Source organism: Brachycentrus maculatus, unplaced genomic scaffold (genome assembly GCF_059751285.1).
Source record: "Brachycentrus maculatus isolate JH-2025_06_01 unplaced genomic scaffold, ASM5975128v1 h1tg000458l, whole genome shotgun sequence".
NCBI classification, from domain to species: Eukaryota; Metazoa; Arthropoda; class Insecta; order Trichoptera; family Brachycentridae; genus Brachycentrus; species Brachycentrus maculatus.
In genome coordinates this window covers 395001-416776 of record NW_028281205.1, presented here as the reverse complement: position 1 = coordinate 416776, position 21776 = coordinate 395001, and the positions used below count along the sequence as shown (strand labels likewise).

The following is a 21776-nucleotide window of genomic DNA, read 5'->3' as shown; positions in this document are numbered from 1 at the left end:
CAAGTTTTTTCATTTATGACGTTCTTGAAAGGAGTGAGCGACATGTCTACCATACACTCGTGTTGCGGATTACGCAACGTTTTGATAGCTGTAGTGCAGAAGTTACGTGGAAATAAACCAATTATGTACGCAATGTTTGATTGAATTCTCTTCACAGTTTGAAGATTTAAACAAACAAAAAACTTATGCAATACTATTGCTTCCATCTTGTCTTTTTATGTCCAAGATTCTTCTCTTCTTTAACCCTCATCCGCACCTTATTGTGCATAGGGCACTGCATCATATAAACGCAGCGTTATCTCGATCGTTAACACATGAAGGAGAGGTGATCAGCCCTCCGCTTCAGGTACCGGTCCAGGGTAATATTGAATAAATATTAGAGTGAAAAAACCACTTTTATTTATTTGAACTCGGGACCTCCAGAATGGTAGCCGAGCTTCCTGACCATTACACTATGAAGGCGGACAAGATTACACAGGTCAAAAATAATGCAACTTTCATTCTAATATTTATTTGATAATAGCTGTACCCGGCCACGCGCATTTGTGGCTTAGTCTGTATAAATGGAAAAGAAAAATAATTACAGCACAATAATTATGTGTGCTATAAATGCTTTGTCCGCCTCCGTAGTGTAATGGTCAGCACGCTCGGCTACCGTTCTGGAGGTCCCGGGTTCGATTCCCAGAGGGGGGTCTAATAAATATAAATGATTTACTCAATATTGGTGGTACCTTAAGTGGAGGGCTGATCACCTTTCCTTCGTGTGTTAACGATAAAGATAACACTGCGTTTATATGATGCAGTGCCCTATGCACCATTGGGGTGCGGATAAGGGTTCGAATGAATGAATAAATGCTAATTTGTTTATCTCTACAACTAGATTAGATATTCTGTTTATTTCATTGCAATGGGTTGAACGATGTTCCGTATTCTTCATCATCTTTGTTGAGACACTAATAAAAATATTCAATAACGTATCATGAATTACTGATTTGGTATTACTTTGTGGAATATCACGTTGATTTAAACATAATAATAAAACACTTGGATAAGGCCAGTTTTTGAGTATATTCATGTAAACACGACTAGTTTTGAGAACTACAGATGGTCTAGTTTGTATTTTCACCTGTTCATAAGAACATCTGCAGTTTAAACTATGGTAACTAACTAACTAACTAACCATCACGCCGCTTCCCTGCAGGGGTAGGCAGAGATAATAGAGCGCCACACCACTCTGTCCTTGCAAACATTCTTCGCCTCTTCCACGTTCATGCATCTCCTCATACATACCCGCCGATTGTTACGACTCCTAACCTGACCAATTTCAAGTATTTGGCATACCTGATCGTGCCATGTTTTTCTCGGTCTTCCTCTGCTTCTTTTCCCGCTAACATTCGTCTCATAAATTTGTTTTACCGTTCTTTCCTCACTCATTCGTTCTACATGTCCAAACCATCTCAACACACCTTTCTTAATTTTATCGATAATGCTTATCTCAGCTTTGCATTCCTTCCTTATTTCACTATTCGTACATCTATCATACATCGTTTTGTCGCACATTCTTCTGAGAGATCGCATTTCGACTGCATTCAGTCTACTTTCATCCTTCTTTTATGGTATTACCATTAATAAACTCAAAAAGTGGTCTTATACATCTTGCACTTTTTGAGTATATTCATGTAAACACAACTAGTTTTGATGGTCTAGTTTGTATTTTCACCTGTTCATAAGAACGTATAAAATTGAAACTAGTCATATTTACATTAATAAACTCAAAAATAGTTCTTATACAAGTGTTTTCATTTTCATATTAAAAATGTATCATAAAAATTAACAGTTAAGTGTAGGGTTGTGGTCCCGTGGTTGGTGTCGCAGACTGTGACTTAAGAAAGTCAGAGTTTTTCGGTTCCAAACCAGCGAGTGTTTTTGCCTAGAATTTTCACTCATGAATTACATGAAATTATAGTAACTTTAAACATAAAGAGTAAATCCACTCACAAGTAGGCATAGGCTATGAAACTTATAAAGTTGAAGCCTGAGCAGGGACATGATAAACGGTGTTGCATAAGCCGTAGCTAGATTTCAGAGTCACTTGGACGTTAGGTAATTCAAAAAAAAAAATCGGTTCGAACCCACTCTACCACAATACGACACCTATTTCTAATGATGAGCCGCTTAGGCTCACAGAAATAGTATGAAATTGATATATTTTTGCAATTAATAAAAATCTAATTTTTATTAAAAATAAAATAAATAACTTTGACTGTTTTAGAATGGTCACTTGGCGCGAGGCGTTCAGAGGCAAGTCATCGATCGAAGTATCTATCTACGCACTTCCAACCGTTTACAATTAAAAAAAATAACTTACGAAATAATGTAAAATTTACAAATCCACCAAATAATTTTTAAAAAATCAGCCGTGCCGTTCCAAAACATTCCGAACGACGGCCCGTTCCCGACCCTACATTACATTAGTAGCTTCAAGTGTTACAAAATTTAACCCACACACATTGGCAACCATTGAACATCCTAGAATACAGTCTACGCAATCAACTAAGAAATAGATTTTTATCTTATATATTAAATATTAAAATCAAACACTGATTTGTAGAGCCTACTAAATTGAACTTAATTAGTCCGCCTCCGTAGTGTAATCGTCAGCACGCTCGGCTACCGTTCTGGAGGTCCCGGGTTCGATTCCCAAGGGGGGTAAAATAAATATAAGTGATTTTTTCACTGTAATATTTATTCAATATTACCATGGACTGGTATCTGAAGCGGAAGGCTGATCACCTTTCCTTCGAAGGAAAGGTGATCAGCCTTCCGCTTCAGGTACCAGTCCATGGTAATATTGAATAAATATAACAGTGAAAAAATCAATAATATTTATTTGACTCCCCCTTGGGAATCAAACCCGGGACCACCAGAACGGTAGCCGAGCGTGCTGACTATTACACCTTATGTTTTAACAGCTTGCGACAAATTTATTTTTACGTGTTTTTAAAAATAAACTAGTTTAGTAGACTCTAAAAATCGGCGTTTGATTTTGATATTTAATATATAAATTAAAATTGAGTTCTACAAATTAAACGCCAAATCTATATATAAATAGATTTCTCGTTGAATCAATGCATGTTTTATAGTAAATAAATATTAGGTCACAACTTTTGTAAAGCGTTGTCTCGTTAAGTGTGTGGACTCATCAGCCGATGGGCAGCAGTCGCAGGAGCTGTGCGATGCGGCTCCAAATGGCGGTCCAGGTGGCCCGGAGAATCGAAGAGCGGTAGAAGAGGAATCTCCAGGACAGGAGCACCAAGCCCAGCTGGATTAGGCGGTGACACCAGTAGTATCTGGAACAGACAGATGTAATATCTTCAACGATCTGTGATCTTCTATCAACTACGTAAGTTATCCATTTTTAATTGAAGTTTTACTTAGAAAATGCCACTATTTCTTAAAATCTACTGTGACACGTGTTTGGATGTATTCTGAATCATTTTCAAACACCGTATGTGAAGATTCTGGAAGTCATCAATATTTTTGTGTATTACTTAACCGGATCCACGCGGCTCGCATAACCGTATGTGTTTTCATAAAACATGTCTTATACGCAGCTGACATAACCGTTTGTGTTTTTACATTGCTCCAAGTTTTGAACCTCAGTTCAACTTGGAGGGATTTTTCCATGTTGTGGAACTTTGGATAAAATAATACGTCAATCCTTGGCCTTATGACATCTGTTGAAATGACTAATAATTTGTAACATCACAAGGATAAATAAAAGAACAGATCCCTGATTTTTCTTGCGGTCGGTAATTAGTCCGCGCCATTATCATATCATGCCCTATATCTGTCTCACTCTCGACGCTACTCATCGCCAGTGGGTAAGAGTGACACACGATGCGTGCTTTGATTTATTTATGTTACGATCTTATTTGTTTATATTACGATATATTTCAAGAATAATGTGACACAAGTGTATTATAGAGTACCAAAAGGCACAATGAATCCCATTGAACGTTTTTGTTTAGGAAAATAAATCATTTCTTAACTAAATACATGATAAAAATAATCATTTTAAAAACGGTGAAATACCGCTGCGTACGGGCGTCTCTCAGGTACAAAGTTGACGCGATATAAACGCACAGGTCTTTATTATTTTTATATTCAATAGTAGAAGGCCTATAAATGCCATATAAATAAAATAAATAAAACTAGTTATAGAGATTAAGTATACTCAATAGACCACCTAAAATAGTACAATTTGAGCTGTGTATTTAGATGAGAGTATAGCTAGGCATAGGCAGAGTTAGTAGCGGTGATTTGTCTAGCTATAAGACAGTAACACAGTCTGAGCTGCGTGACTAGCTGTCTAGTCACATGATGGAAGTAGAGTCTGAGCTGTGTGACCGGATGAGACTATAGCTAGGCTCTAGTGGACGTAGCAAAGTCAGTATTGGTGAGCTGTATCAGCTTTGAGCTACATGACAGTAGTAAATGAGCTGTGCGAATAGATGAGACTATAGGCTTAGTAGAGTCAGTACTGTTGAGCTGTCTGGCTACATGGTACTGAAAGCTTCCGCCACATTCCCAGGTTTGGTCTATACCAAACTATACCAAACAGAGAAACTCTTGGTTTCCTGCTAGCCATGTTACATGGCTAGATGAGACTATAACTAGATTCTAGTAGGCATAGCAGATTCAGTACTGGTGAACTGTCTAAAACTACATGGCAATTGTACAGTCTGAGCTGTGTGACTGGATGAGACTATAGCTAGACAAAACTAAAGCTAGACAATACAATAGCTAGACTCTGGTAGGCATAGCAGAGTCAGTATTGCTGAATTCTCTATGCCATAGTAGTCTAAGTTGTATGACTTGTATTGAGACAATCTCTTCCTCTTCTAACACTTATCCGCACCCCAATGGTGCATAGGGCACTGCATCGTATAGAAGCAGTGTTATCTTGATTGTAAAATACACAAAGGAAAGGTGATAAGCCTTCCGCTTCAGGTACCAGTCCAGGGTCATATTAAGTAAATATTAGACTGAAAAATCACTAATATTTATTTTGACCCTCTTGGGAATCAAATCCGGGACCTCCAGCATGGTAGGCTAGCGTGCTAAACACTACACTATGGAGACGGACAATGTTTGAATAATTCCTGCTGTTTAAAGCTTTTAGCCTGAATAAAATACCCGCTATTAAACTTAAAGTTGAATTTACTTTTAAAACCAAATATACGTATATGACATTTCAAACTACTTAGTGTATAGTGTAGCCTAGCGCGCTAACCACTAAACTATTGAGACAATACTATAAAATAATAATAGAGTCTAGTAGGTGTAGAGTCAGTAGCGGTGAGCTGTCTTACTCACAGTGCCTCCCTAGCTAAACAAGACTAGTTAGATTAGCAGGTCATACCTGGTGAGCTGGGTCCTGGCTTTGGGCAGCGAGGCGGGCCCGTCCTTGAAGATGAACTGGCGGATGCCGAGGATGTAGCTCTGCAGGTAGGACTCCCAGTGGATGTTGCGCACGTCAAAGTCAAACTTCTGGCGGTCGTCGGGCGACAGGGAGCCGCACAGGCGCCGCACGTTGTCGTCCCGGAACTGCCACTCCTTGGTGGTGAAGTACTCCAGGCACGTGGCGGCCTTCTCCATCTTGTCCTGTATCCTCATCATGCTGTGGCCAACACAAACATCACATCAGAACCCATTTCTTAACCCTTAACACGTTGTTGGGCGATTTTGTTCATCAACCCCGCCCCTAATTATACTCTGGCAGTCTGCCGCCCGACCCTCAGTATACTAATCACAAGTAGCCGCAACACCCAATTCCCATCTGTACAATGTTTGCAGGCGTCTCTCGCGCTCTACCTAAAGTAAGCAAATAGAACGCTTGCAAGCGTCTCCCGCTCTCTACCAATAGTATGGAAAAGGACCCTAATTATACTCTGGCAGTCTGCCGCCCGACCCTCAGTATACTAATCACAAGTAGCCGCAACACCCAATTCCCATCTGGACAATGTTTCTTGGCGGCATAAATATCCGCGGGGAGAGTCTTCGACTCTATGTATTATTGTGAACAATCTTTTTGAAACATGAACCTTATTATTGATGTTATATTATTGACGAGAATTTGGAAATATGCTAAATATAACTACATACAAACCTGACTTGATCAAACTTTCAAAGGAGATGCAAGGATATTATTTGCAATAAATAGTGTTCTTATGGATACCTTACATTCAAAAGATTTTTAATTAATAAATTAAATCCTTATTACAATGAAATTAAATTTTATTGGGTGTACCTGTAATTCAATAAAGGTTTAAAATTACAACTAAAATGTACTAGAATTCCAAATATATTTGGGGTCTCAAAAAAATTGTTGAAATGAAAAATGTTGGGTAGAAGGACACTGCAGACTGAGGAAACAGATGACAAAAGTTGGACTACATGACTCCCCAGTATGCAGATTTTGTATGGAGGATAACGAAACACCAATCCACATTCTCTATAATTGTGACGCACTCGCTCGCAAACGAAGTCACATCCTTGGAGGACTACTGCTGGACTCAGAGAAGGTGAAGCCACCAAGCCACCAAGCGATAGCAGGCGATTCTCGCTGGCGCGCTCCTGTTGGTCGTTTTTGTTGAATCCGCTCAGGTTGCCAACTTGGCAGTAGCAGTATAATTCAGTGTTGTCAACCTGACAACACCAAATGGCGTGGCCAGACGGCTACACTCTTATCACCAAGACGTGAGTTACATGATACATGTAGGTCTTGAGAGTGAGCTGTGATACAGAGGGAGGTCTCAATAGACCTAATATGGTCGCAGTGACATAAGGGATGAAGATCCCTTAACCGCACAAAAAAATTGCTGCAATGTGCATATTTGGCTTTTAGACTAATAAGTTTGCCTACCACTGGTCTACCAAACTAATTTGCCCAAAGTTCCCGCAAAAGTGGGACAAATCTTTCTTAATTTCTACAATCCTGGAATGTTCAAACAATGAAAACTAGTAATCATTCTTACATGGGTTTCTTCCCAGTAGATCTGGCTACGAAATCCATAATGAGAGCGGGCAGGCGATGGTACAAGGCATTTTCTACTGTATGCACTATGCGCATAGAGCGGACATTGCCGCCCGGCCACCACATCAGATCGCCTGAAAAATAAGAGAAAATATGTAAAACATGTCGCTCACTCCTTTCAACAATGTCATACATAAAAAAACTTGATTTTTTAGGAGATCGTTTTTAAAGTTTAAGAATACAATAAAATGTATTAAAACTAAATATCAAGCTACTTATTGAACTTTTTATTGTGCAACAGATCTTTTTACCATACCAAAAACTTCCACGCACTCCGTACACCATATGAAAATGTGATTTTAAAAACGGGAAAAAACTCCTTAATGTTGTTTTTGTTGAGCATTGCGCAGCAAATATGTCCACTCAGGACGACAAAGTGGTTAAAACAAAGTTGTTTTATTTTATAAAGTTCATTTCATAATTCCTTCTTTTCTGCCTTTGAAATGAGGCCGGCGCAGAAGGTAAAAATACCCTTCCCGCCCTTAAGCATCAATTGACGTAATGGGTATAAATACCTTTCCCATACTGAGTGTGCCACCTTTAACTACTACTACTACTACTACCATCACGCCGTTTTCCCGCAGGGGAAGGCAGAAAGGATGGAACGCCACGCTCTTCTGTGCTGACACACTCCTCGCCTCCTTCACATCCATACATCTAGTCATACATGCCCTCCGATTACGCAGACTTTTGACACAGCCAGATTTTAGGTTCTGATTGATCTGATCATGCCAAAATCTTTTTCGGTCATCCTCGTTCTGTTTTCCCTCTCACATTCGCCTCATATATTTTCTTAGTCATTATCTGATAGTATAATGGAATAATAAAACGGGATAGTTTATAAACAATAAAGAGTGATTGAAGACACTTACTGAATGGATGTTTCCAGATATAGTGGAAACAGAGTCCCACAAAGTCCTTCCATAGAATTGGTTTCTGTTGGCCCGTGCAGCAATTGTAAACGGTGATACCTTCGGGTCTGAAATAATAATTATCGATATTTTGTACGTTAAAAGCATTTCTATCTATACATATCTATCTTCCAACCAACCAGTGTGAACCAACAGACTAGTGTGAACGATCTAGGCTTGTACCTTTTGATGTCTGTTAGAAATTAGTGGGGAGATAATGCTTGAACTGGTTAAGACAAGGATAAGAAAAAAGAAAAACAAAGAAACATAAGAGAGCATAATTACAAATTAAGAATTTAAACAGGGTAACATGAATAGAAAAACAAAATGACGATAGAGTAAGGAAGGCATGGGAAAAGGGAGGGGTCAGGGGAGGAGGAGATGGACAGTTAGGGTTCTAAGGTAAGATAATGATGTTTCAGGCGTTTTTTGAAGGTTAAAATAGAAGGTGCATTTTTTACGTGTAGAGGTAGTTCATTCCAGATTCTAGCGGCTTGGACAGTAAAGGAATTACTGAGGAATGCTGTGTTGTGGCAAGGAATGGAGTGTGTTCTCTCTTGGGAAGATAGACCATGATCAGAAAGGTAAACGATGTTTTCTACAAGATAAATTGGTGCACTGGGGTCGTGAAGAATGTTATATAGTAGGGCGAGAGATTGTGAATTTATGCGTTGTTTAAAATGAAGCCATTTTAATTCAGTGCGACGGGTGAAACATGGTCATATTTCTTTAAGTTAAAAATAAAGAGAATACCATGATTCTGAAGACGCTCCAGACGATTAATAAGTTCCGTGCTAGCGTCAAGGTAACATATATTAGCATAACACAGAGAAGATAGGAGGACAGATAGTGACAGATTTATTTTAGCATTGATAACTTTGAAAAAAAACGAAAAGACTTTAAGAAGCATATCAGGCAAGAGTCTTCGAGATAGAATAAGAAACGCCAGGATCAGGGAAATATTGGCAATTGAACATCCTAGAATACAGTCTACGCAATCAACTATGAAATAGATTTTTATCTTATATACTAAATATTCAAATCAAACACTGATTTTTAGAGTCTACTAAATTGAATTTAATTACTAAATACACATAAAAATGCTACATGGAAAAATCCTGAGATGAAAATCGGCAGCAAAAATAAGATTTACAAAACTTGCGTCCGACCCATCATGACGTATGGAATCCAAAGCAGAGCGGAAACCATTGCCACAAAAAACGCGCTTAGAGTGTCAGAAATGAAGACTCTAAGAAGCATGTCAAGCAAGAGTCTTCGAGATAGAATAAGAAACGCCAGGATAAGGGAAATATGCGAGATCGAAGATGTCGTTAGGTGGGGAAGGCAACGAAGAGACAATGGTATACGCATGTGAGGAGAATGGAACTATCCAGACTCCCCCACATCGGCTGTACGGCCGACCCCATGGATGACAACTCCCGGGCAGACCATTAAAGAGATGGGTCGATAGCCGGGAATCGACATCGCAGGAGGCTAACCCATCTTAAAAACAGGCCACAAGGTCTACAACGAGATGAAGAAGAAGAAGAAGAAGATAACTTTGTTCACTGTGTGTAATACCACAATTATAAACACTTATTTGTGTATTATTTTTGACATCTCATCAAAGATGAAGAAGAATATGGAAGTCTGGGCATTTACGGGGCTGACGACCGTCATAGGCTGGTTTAATTGATCACTTTACACACGTGTAACATTCACCAATTCTACCCATTATTGACAGCCACACTACTCAAATTCTTGGAAGTTCTGTATATATGAACCAATTTAGAAACCTTGTTCTTGAATCACTAGAACTTCACTAGAGACATCTATTGGTGAGATGTAAAGAAGCTTTTTATCAAGCAGAAACTCTTTTATTAGTATGTGAGGTCCGAATCCTGGATTATAATCACACACATGAGAAACGCCAGAAAATACCATTTTCATTTTTATTATTTATTCATTGACAAAAATAATATGAAAATAACTCCTGTAATTGGAGATAATCCAGATTTTGTGAACAAGTATTTGGACACTCAAAATGTTGTAAACTTATTTGTGTATTCAATTTAATATTTAATGTAATGTTATGTGTATTTGATGTCCTTCACTAGTTTCATCATGTATGATACCGCTTCTTTATGAACTAACACGGATAGGTCCTCACCCAGGCTCCTGCAATGCGCCTTTTGGTCTTTTTATCTTTGGATGTTGCAATAAAGTAACCTACCGGCTTGTGGCGGTCTTCCACGCCGCCACGACCATCAAGTTGATGACGGTGTCCACCGGTACAAGGTCCGCAGTGCGCTCCCCGTGACAGAGCATGGTGCGGAAGAAGCCCTTTCCGGCCGCAGCGATGATGCCCGTTGGCCCGTTCAGGTTGTCTAGCCATCCGTCTACGGGTTCGCGACGCGATGACAGCACTGGTGACAAAGCATAGATAAAGAAATAATTAATGAAGGGAATATGGTTGTTCATAAAAGCAGAAGAAGCCGAGGAAAACTTGACATGACTGTCAGTGTGCTTAAAACGGGAAACTTTTAGCTCTAAAAACTGAATATGGTTGTTCATAAAAGCAGAAGAAGCCGAGGAAAACTTGACATGACTGTCAGTGTGCTTAAAACGGGAAACTTTTAGCTCTAGTCTGGATCCTAGAATCTTCATTAAGAAAGGCATGGAAGGCATGTGTGTTCATACATGCCTCTGCAGGCAGCTACTCATACGATATAATAGCAACTCACCGATGGATGGTCTGACAATAGCGATTGGAATGTCTCCCGCCTCCTTTGCCTTCAGCAGCATGTCTTCCGCGAGGGCTTTCGTGAATGTGTAAGTGTTGGGTCTGCTTCCTGCAAAGTGACATACACAAATTAATCAATCAACAGGATAGAATCTTATTTCTTCAATAGGATATCAGAGGTTGGCGATCATCTCATTAAACTTGGCAAGATCCCCAGCCAGTCTGATGGAGTCGCTGCTTCCGGTATTGCAAACCACTGTCGAAGAATTTTGAGCCATGATGTTCTTATACCCTCTACCTCTACCTTTCCCTCCACTAAAACCTGTAGAAGGGCATGTTTTTCTCCACGGAATATGTGGCCAAAGTATATGGGTTTTTGTCTTTTTACAGTGGTTAAAATTTCTGTATACGGTTAATTGTTTTTGCATACCGATCAGCATTGGCGTGAGATGGTCGACAAGTTCTTCGTCCATACAGCCAACCATGTTGACAATGTAACTGGGCTTCATGGGCGGCGGGTAGATGATCTCGTCCACCACTGCTCGGTCGCAGTTGCAGTAGGCTGTCGAGACATGTACGAGTGCCTACAAAATATAGAAAACAATATTATTTTATTTATTGTAACTGCAGACAGTTGTTAGAATTCCATATTGAATTGTTGGGTCATCTTCTCCGTCTTATTCCTCATTGCTGAGGGTTGTGACCCTTGCAGAAGCAATGACTCTTCTCCAGTTCAATTCAATTCAATTTCAATTCAATTTATTTAATAAAAAAATAATACATACATTACAAACAATATTCAAGGCGTATATATTATAATAAAAGTAAGCAATAAGACTTAAAGGTGTAGAAGAATCCCGCTTCGGAAAACTCCTTCGGACACATGGAACAGATCAATATCCAATGTGATATTGTTCAGCATAGCGGTAGCTCTTCCTACAGGCATAACCATCGGCAGGTTGGTCCTGTGTATAGGAATGTGAAACAATCTATGCCGACGCTGTCTTAGGTAACTATCGGGAACATACAGACCAATGCTCTGGATAATTTCAAGATTATCGATCATACCGCGCAACAATCGATAAAAATGCGTAATCAAATACACATTCCTTCTAGTCTCTAAACTATTGTAGCCAAGCATACCCTGGAGAAACTGGGTCGGGTAGAGCCAAGGATAATAGCCGTACTCTCTCATGTAGAGATACCTCAAAAACTTCTTTTGGACTTTCTCTACCATAAGAGAGTACTTAAGCTCGTGTGGCCCCCAAATCATGGAGCCACTCTCGAGTCTACTTCGCACCAAGGAGTTATAAAGAGAGTTATAAGAGTCAGTTATCCCTTGACTGCGCTGCACGTAGCGCTCCAACCACTGAGGTGCCTGCTGCTGCCTTAATTTGATTGGACCATCGCGTGGGGATCTTCCTCTCCCTCTTTTTCCCTCCAGGCTACCGATCACAACTAGTCGTTCCAGGCTATCCTCGTTGCCACGTACAACGTGTCCAAAGAACTGGAGAATCCGTCGGGTACAGATATTTAGAATTGTTGGGTTATATATCCAAAATCAAACACGGTTATTGGATAGAATCCTACATTTATTTATGTATATGTTAATACGTGACGCGTTTCCTCTTCTAAGGACATTATCAAACACTCGATAATGATAATGTCCTAAGTGTTTGATAATGTCCTAAGAAGACGTTTTAACATGTCACGTATTAACATATACATAAATAAATGTAGAATTCAATCCAACAAACCTTGTTTTATTTTGGATATATTACCCAACAAAACGATATTATTAATTGTACAAGAGTTGTTGATGTGCTAGATCGTATTGCCATATGAAATGGCAATGGACGGGTCATATAGCAAGACAGGGAATGGATTGATGTGCCTTGACCATGGGACATTTTTTTTATCTTTTATTATTTGTATACATTATTTCAATCACAATTTTCACGTATTTAGAACATTTTTTTGCAGAGTCCTACCAAGCCACCTTGTGTGTCTTGTCGGTGGAGTTCTTTTTTTTTAATTTTTTTTTATTGTTTTTAACGATTTTAAGCTAATATACACACAAAAAAGAGAAAAAAAATTAAGAATGTAAACATTTTACAATTTTCATAAAATAAACGCTTGATCATTTACCCATTCCTTTATTTTGCCTTTGTTCCATATTTTATTTTGACCTCTAACATCCGTCGGCAACAAATTAAAAATGTTCAGAACGATACATTGCTGTGTTGGACTCCCATATTTACTTTTAATTCTTGGGACTATCAAACCTTCGTTTTGTGTAAATCGTGTATCATGGTTGTGTACGAAAGGATTTTGATGTTTTTGTCTATGAAAAGAGTTATAGGCTAGTCCCGCTTTTAAATCGCTTTTAAAACTGTCAGTTACTTTTTGACGCCGTTCCGATTAAAATCTTTTAAAATATAAACAAACCAGGCCTTATTTAAAGATATCGCTAATCAATAAATGTTCAGGGAGTATTTCAATTCAAATTTCTAGGCCATTTATTGTAGACTTATCAGCCTGTAAAGTCGAAAATGTTTAAAGACTGACTAAATTTTTTAGACTGTCTAAAGATAGTTACCGCTGGGATTGGGTTGATATACAAAATATATTTTGAATGTATCTGATTTTGCATACCTCTAGACGAATCATCCGTTGACAAAGGTTGGCCAGCGTGTCTGTGCCCAGCATGTTGATGGCCACGGACAGTTTTAGCTTCTCGTCAAACTTGACTGTAGCTGCCGAGTGAAATACTACCGACACCTGCAAACAGAGAGACCAAAGGATTAAACCACACGTGGACAGCTGACAGACTTCCAACTCTTCTGCATTCTCCAAGCCGTTCCTTGGACAAGAGCTGTTATGCAATTGATACAAAACAGGGAAAAGGCAAATAGATGGTAGTAAATAAATAGTATGGAAGAAATCTCAGTGACAATTTGATGCCTTATAAAGACCTTTGTATATTTTTTAATTATGTTTTTTATTTATTTAATAGATACATACATTTTTTTACTATATGTATTATGGCTCTTTCGACATGGCCTGAGTTGAGCCAAAATACTTACATGTTAAAACAATATTATTTATTATTATTATTATTATTATTTTTTTGACATCTCATCAAAGATGAAGAAGAATATGGAAGTCTGGCCATTTACGGGGCTGACGACCGTCATCGGCTGGTTTAAGTGATCACTTTACACACGTGTAACATTCACCAATCCTACCCATTATTGACAACCACACTACTCAAATTCTTGGAAGTTCTATATATATAAACCAATTAAGAAACCTTGTTCTTGAATCACTAGAACTTCACTAGAGACATCTATTGGTGAGATGTAAAGAAGCTTTTTACTAAGCAGAAACTCTTATATTAGTATGTGAGGTCCGAGTCCTGGATTATAATCACACACATGAGAAACGCCAGAAAATACCATTTTCATTTTTATTATTTAAGCTTATAATTTGACCAGATAATTTATTTACAACATTTGGAGTGTGTCCAAATACTTGTTCACAAAATCTGGATTATCTCCAATTACAGGAGTTATTTATTATTATTAGTTCTTTTTTATTATTAGATTATATACATTACATACAATAGATGCAATAACGATTTACAGTATAAAGGTTTTACAATAAAACAATTACACCTGGACTCCAATTAAATCCCTTTCTACCTTGTCCCTTCCAACGAGAAGCAACCATCGACGGACACTGTTCGTAAAGACATGATCACTACTGGAATTCTCAATGGTTACGGGCAGCAAATTATATATCTGTGGCGCAAGGAATGAAAAGGTTTTTTGAGCAAATCTTGTTTTAACGGATATTATTTGTATTGTACATTTTGACATCTCAACAAAGACGAAGAATAATATAGAAGTCTGGGTATTTACAGGGCTAACATTTACCATTTTACCCATGATTGGGTACACTCACACAGATTTTGTATTATTTTTTAAAGTTCCACTTCTATCATGTCTATGGCGCTGATTCATGCTTTTTTTGTTTATTTTTTTTAACTATATATACCATAGAATGATGAAAATAGAAAATAGAACTCAAATGTACGAGGATAATTGAATACATGATGAATGGGCAAGACATGTTGCAAGACAGGACGCCATAAGGTGGACCCCTAAAGTTTTGAGATGGAGACCTTGAGAGAATAAAAGAGGCGTCAGAAGACCTAAAAAATATGGTCTGACGACATAGCCAATGAGGGGGGTAGAAACTGGCTGCAAGCAGCAACAGACTAAAATAGAATGGAAAGATACGGAAGATGTCCTATATCCAGCAGTGAAGGACAGAAGGCTAAAGAAGAAATTAATTTCATTAATTGATTCGGCAGTCACTTTGTGGTAAAATCTATCAATTTTTAATTAATTTTTTACTTAGTAAATACCACTATTCCGTCTCCGCCTCTGTAGTGTAATGGTCAGCACGCTCGGTTACCGTTCTGAAGGTCCCGGGTTCGATTCCCAAGGGGGGTAAAATAAATATAAGTGATTTTTTCACTGTTATATTTATTCGCCTCTGCCTCCGTAGTGTAATGGTCAGCACGCTCGGTTACCGTTCTGGAGGTCCCGGGTTCGATTCCCAGGGGGGGGGGTCAAATAAATATAAGTGATTTTTTCACTTTAATATTCAATATAACCTTGGACTAGTACCTGATGCGGAGGGCTGATCACCTTTCCTTCATGTGATCTAGATAACACTGCGTTTATATGACACAGTGCCCTATGCACCATTGGGGTACGGATAAGGGTTTTATTATTATTATTATTAAATACCACTATTTCTTAAAATCTGCTGTAACACGCGTTTTGATGCATTCCGCATCGTTTTCAAACACTGTATGATGTTTGACGATGTACGGTGTTTGAAAATTATCCAGAATGCATCGAAATATGTGAAACAGTAGATTTTAAGAAATAGTGGTATTTACTAAGTAAAATATTAATTAAAAAAAGAAATAAATAATTTGAATAATTACCTTTTGTATGAGTATGGCCTGGTTCTCACTGCTGATTCCCAGGAAGGCTTCCGTAACATCTCCTTGAATTGGTATAATTTTGTTCATCTCCCACGGTCGCTCCTTTCTTATAGTCTCAAAAAGCTGAAAAAATATAACAATACTTAAAACAAACACAATCAACAAGCATATTTACTAACTTTCATACAAAATCAGCAAGAAAGCTCACTTTATAGATCTTTATCAATATTTCCATCCCTAGAGAACATACTTTCCAAGTATACGAAATCATCTACCTGTTCCATAATTTCCTATTCACCAATATTTCACACTCAGATCTACATTCAAAACTAACTAACTAACTAACTAACCATCACGCCGCTGGGCTAGGCAGAGAGAATCGAACGCCACACTACTCTGTCTTTGCAAACATTCTTCGCCTCTTCTACATTCATGAATCTCCTCATACATACCCGACCCAGCCGCTTTTAAGTGATTGTGCCAAGTTTTCCTCGGTCTTCCTCTGCTTCTTTTTCCAACTACATTCCCCTCATAAATTTGTTTTACCGTTCTTTCCTCACTCATACGTTCCACATGTCCAAACCATCTCAACACACCTTTCTTAATTCGATCTACATTCATCTCTTTCAAAAACAATCAGCAAATCACTTTCCTTGCACAATTTATGCACTTTTGTCACCAATGCCTGCAGGTCTTCTCTGCTATCGGCAAGAAGAACAGCATCGTCAGCATACAAAAGGCAACAGACAGTGAAATTGTTCATTCTAGCTCCAACTTTTAAACCTTTCAGTTCTTTAATGCAATTATCCATGTGTATATATTGAACAGAAACGGTGACATAATACATCCCTGTTTAACATCTTTAGAGATGCTAAGCCAAAAAGAAAATGAACCACTTACCCTAATGCATGCAGTGTTATCCTTGTACAAGGATGCAAGGCCTTGGATTAGTTTTTAACAATTATTTGTCAATTCCAACTCTATCCTTCACTTCCATGCATTAGGGTTGGATCAAGGACTCCATTGAAATGACATAAATAGCTGAAAAGGGTGCCTACCGGGGAGCTGGTTAGTTCCGCTAGTCTCGAGGTGATGTCTTGCCCTCGCTTGGGTCTCATGAGGAGGTAAATGTTCTCAATCTTCGGACAGCACCGCAGCAATTTTTCCACCAAAACCTGGAATCAAATTGTCAGTATTTACATAATAGTCCAGCTCAGCCCTGAATGCCAAATAATCCTGAGCAGCAAGATTTTTTTTTGACATCTCAATATAGATGAGGAAAAATATAGAAGTCAGGGTATTTACAGGGCCGTCATTGGCTGGTTATCTCTCACTCCTTTCAACAACGTCATATATAAAAAAAACTTGATTTTGCAGGAGATCGTTTTAAAAGTTTAAGAATATAATAAAATGTATTAAAAATAAATATTGAACTTTTTACTGCGCAACAGATCTTTTTAAGTAAAACCTGATTATTTTTTCTCCATTTGAAAAAAATTAAGTTTATTTTATAAAAATTAAACAATACCATTCTTTCGAAATGCAAAAACAACACTTTCTGCCCTGTAGCGGGTAAATATTAGGTTTGAAATATGCCACTTTTGCTGGGATACAGTACATTATCTGGGCATTCTGAAAACATGCATAACTGAAAATTGACGTAAATTGCTAAGTAAAAGTTTTTCCAATCCATCCATAGATGGCTCTAGCAAAGTCACATGTACAAAGCCATGAGATTGTCAACCACTGTCAACCATGTATAGAATGGTAAATGTTACACATGTCACTCACTCCTTTCAACAACGTCATATATCAAAAATCGCCAATTTTCGGTTGTGAAAATGTACACATATCACCATCGGAACATCATCATACATCGTTATGAAGAGCAATGCCACTAAGAAACGTCAGTACAAAACCTGAAACATCTGCATATTACTTTAATTCTCCCGTAATCATAACGCTCACTCCTTTCAAGAACGTCATAAATCAAAAATCGTTAATTTTGAGTTTGTCATGTTTTCATAATGCCCAGAAAATGTACTTTATCCCAGCAAAAGCGGCATATTTTTAACTTAATATTTACTCGCTACAGGGCAGAAAGTGTTATTTTTGCATTTTGAAGAAAAGGTATTGTTTAATTATTTTTGTAAATATACTAAATATTTTTCAAATGGAGGAAAAATAGTCAGGTTTTACCTAAAAAGATCTATTGCACAGTAAAAAATTAAATAAGTGGCTTGATATTTATTTTTAATACATTGTATTATATTTTAAAACTTGAAAAACGTTCTCCTGAAAAACCAAGTTTTTTTTATTTATGACGGTCTTGAAAGGAGTGAGCGATGTGTGTAATATATTTAGACCTTTATTTTTATCAAATGAGTGATTACTTTCTATTAAGTGATTGGCAAATTCAGAATAATTATTATTATCAAGGCATCTTGTATGCTCTTTACATTGGATGTTAAAATTTAGAGATGTTTTTCCTATATATAAGCTGGGACATGATGAGCACTGTAAGGAATTAATTCCTGATTTAAAAAAAAAATCATTTACCTTTCCCATGAAGCCGGTTCCTCCAGTGATGAAAATCGATCTTCCCGAATAAAATTCAGCGACAGGAATATAGTCTCCTTTCTTATATCCCTGATTCGCCGCTGGCGGGGCCTCCATTCCGGAAGTGGATGACGCCATCTTGTTTCTAGTTCCCGAACACTTTCAAATTTGAATATCTAAAACAGGTCCGGATCCAACTCACTCAAGAAAAACTAATGAACACACTCAGTTCTTACTTTGCCCGAATCAGTTCGATGTACATTTATCGAAACTTTTAGCCACCGACATTTTTAAAAAATAATTAAAATGTATTTTTTCGATTCACAAGAAAAATTCTACAAAGTTCTTACTTTTAAAACTATTTTTCTTACACACGCGAAGGAAAAATTGTACTATAATTTGTATTATTATTAAATATATATTTTTATTAAATGTGGAATTTCATCGAAGAATTACGAAGTCTTTTTTTATTAGGTATTCAATATATCATATAAAAACACTATACATTTTTATTTATAGTTTTTTCATCGGTTTATCAATTATCTTTTACGACGAAGAAATATTGTGCGCGTTTGAGAGAAGACTTATTTTTGTATATTATTTTATCTTGGAGAAAACGTAAGCACTTTATATTGGAAATGCTAGAAAGGAAGTCACGAGGAAGAAATGGAATTATTCGTTTAACTGGACGAATGATCAAATGTCGAACGAACTCCGAAATGTCTGTTTGATCGTATTGTTTACTAGCCGTTCGTCGCGTGTTTGACAGACGTCAAAGTTTGGCGCTCTTTTTCCGTTTGACAGCTGCGTTCCCGCGCTTGCCCGCCAGGTCCGAATCGGGGCGTCCGGCTTGTGGTGAGTTCCTACGAGCGGCGAGCTGTCTCGGCGGTGTAGGCGGCTCCGGGCGGCAGGCTGTCGGCTCTCGGGGGGCTGGGCGGCGCGGTTGCAGGGGCGCGGGAGTGCTGGCGGAGCGTTCGGGCCACGGGCGCGATCATGCTGCGCTCTCGGCGATCTGAAACGAGACGGAAGTCGGTTAATGGTCGGGTTTGGAAATCAGTACGTACGCACAGGACCATATGAGAAATTAAAAAATATATGAATCCGATCCTTTTAATTTGAAGTGACGGGTGGAAAGGAAAGTCACCTTAGGAAGGAACATGGAAGACTTAAAAAAAATTCCCCATCGAATATTCCCCAGACTTAGTTTGCTCTACTAAAAATTATTCCTTATGTGATGATGAAACCCTTATCCGCACCCCAATGGTGCATAGGGAACTGCATGATACAAAAGCAGTTTTATCTTGATCGTTAACACATGTAGGAAAGGTGATCAGCTCTCCGCTTCAGGTACCAGTCCAGGGTACATAAATATTAGAGTGAAAAAATCACTTTATTTTACACATTTATTTGACCCCCCTGGGAATCGAACCCGGGACCTCCAGAACGGTAGCCGAGCGTGCTAACCATTACACTACGGAGGCGGATAAAAATAATAAATTCCTTGTGTAGCGTAGTTTAATTTCACTTTTAATTTTTAAGGGCCACGAGCATTTCCCATTGAGGGCCGATGGTACTCTGAGTGCTGATCCGGCTCTGCTTGTGTAAAGGACTATACACACATTGCTCACTTTTTTCAAGAACGTCATATATTAAAAATCGTCAATTTTCAGTTGTGCATGTTTTCGGAACGCCCAGAAAATATACTATATCCCAGGAAAAGCGGCATATTTTAAACTTAATATTTACCCCCCACAGGGCAGAAGGTGTTGTTTTTGCATTTCGAAGAAAAGGTATTGTTTAATTTTTTTTTTTAAATATACTTAATATTTTTCAAATGGAGAAAAAACCTTCAGGTTTTACCTAAATAGATTTGTTGCACAGTAAAAAGTTCAATAAGTGGCTTGATATTTATTTTTAATACATTGTATTATATTATTTATTGTTTCGGCATTAACTTTGTGGAATGACATGATTATTTTATTAAAATTAAACACTTGAATATACCACTTTATCGAGTTTAATTTTTATTTACGACTAGTTTCGAAAACGACAGATGTTTTCATCTTATGGTACAAATTAAAACAGTTTTAATTTGTACCAGAAGATGAAAACATGTGTCGTTTTCGAAACTAGTCGTAAATAAAAATAAAACTCGATAAAGTGGTGTTTTCAAGTTAATTTTAATAAAATAACATTTTATTATATTTTTAAACATTAAAAACGATCTCCTGAAAAATCAAGTTTTTTTTATATATGACGTTGTTGAAAGGAGTGAGCGATATGTGTGCCTACATTATACGTTATAAGACCCTACGCACACCTCGTTTAATAACAATAAATAAATAAATAGATAAACGTTGGTCTATAACGCAAGCTTATTAAATTAACGCCGTGATTTCGTGCGTAGCAGTCCTAAGTATATAATGTAGGGTAACCTATATTGAATTACAGTAAAACATCGATATAACGGACTCATATTTTACGAACTTGGGATATAACGTACAAAAATTCCGGTCAGTAAATGTATTATACGCATTTTTGTAATTTTAGAGAGTTGATTATAAAAAAAAACAGCAAATCTCTTGGAATTAAAATTAAATATAAGTTTAAACAAAACTTGATTCCTTTTTAAAAGTAGGATTACCGAAAGCAAGTGCGTCGATATCAAACAGTAACGTCACTTTATGACGAATGTCCCAAGACAATAAATATAATTTACAACATTTTGAGTGTGTCCAAATACTTGATCGCAAAATCTGAATAATCTCCAATTATAGGAGTTATTTTCACATTATTTTATGACATCTTATCAAAGATGAAGAAGAATATGGAAGTCTGGGCATTTACGGGGCTGACGACCATAAGTGATCACTTTACACTACGCAAATTCTTGGAAGTTCTATATATATATGAACCAATTTAGAAACATTGTTCATGAATCACTAGAACTGCACCAGAGACATCTCGGCTGTCCAAACCTAAAACACAGTAAGGGACATTTTTTTGTAGTACGTTTTTTTTGCATTTTTGGACTAAGTAGAATCTACTTAGTCCAAAAATGCAAAAAACGTACTACAAAAAAAATGTCCCTTACTGTGTTTTGAGTTTGGACAGCCGATCTATTAGTGAGATAAAAATAAGCTTTTTTACTGAGCAGAAACTCTTTTATCAATATGTGATATCCGAATCCTGGATTATATATATATTTTTTAATTAAAATTATAAATTTAATTTTATCTATGTTGTGTGTTTTTTATTTTATTTAATATGGTTACAAGGGTTAATTTTTTTCATTTTATTAATTTTTTTTTAAATTTTTTAATTTTATTCTTTTAAATTTTTTTTTTTAATTTTTTATTCATTTTAATTTTTTTATTTTTTCTATTTTTACAATCTTAAAATTACTAACGTAGATCTCTCCAATAAAGAAACTATTGTTTA

At 37.3% G+C, this 21776-nt stretch overlaps 1 protein-coding gene across 2 annotated transcripts in view; it reads right to left on the bottom strand.

The window, feature by feature from the left end:
- Positions 1-2940: 2940 nt before the first annotated feature.
- The window catches only part of LOC148302384 (putative fatty acyl-CoA reductase CG5065), an 85895-nt gene continuing 67059 nt past the window's right edge, over positions 2941-21776 (bottom strand). For both annotated transcript variants that reach the window (XM_088271697.1, XM_088271698.1), the window contains exons 2-12: positions 18336-19347; positions 16835-16951; positions 15777-15899; positions 13409-13534; positions 11184-11337; positions 10755-10862; positions 10244-10436; positions 7972-8078; positions 7041-7173; positions 5426-5683; positions 2941-3350 (exon numbers count right to left, since the gene is read on the bottom strand). In XM_088271697.1, the coding sequence (XP_088127823.1) occupies positions 3203-3350; positions 5426-5683; positions 7041-7173; positions 7972-8078; positions 10244-10436; positions 10755-10862; positions 11184-11337; positions 13409-13534; positions 15777-15899; positions 16835-16951; positions 18336-18473 (1605 nt within the window). In that variant the 5' untranslated portion in view covers positions 18474-19347 and the 3' untranslated portion in view covers positions 2941-3202. The remainder of the gene's footprint in view (positions 3351-5425; positions 5684-7040; positions 7174-7971; positions 8079-10243; positions 10437-10754; positions 10863-11183; positions 11338-13408; positions 13535-15776; positions 15900-16834; positions 16952-18335; positions 19348-21776) is intronic.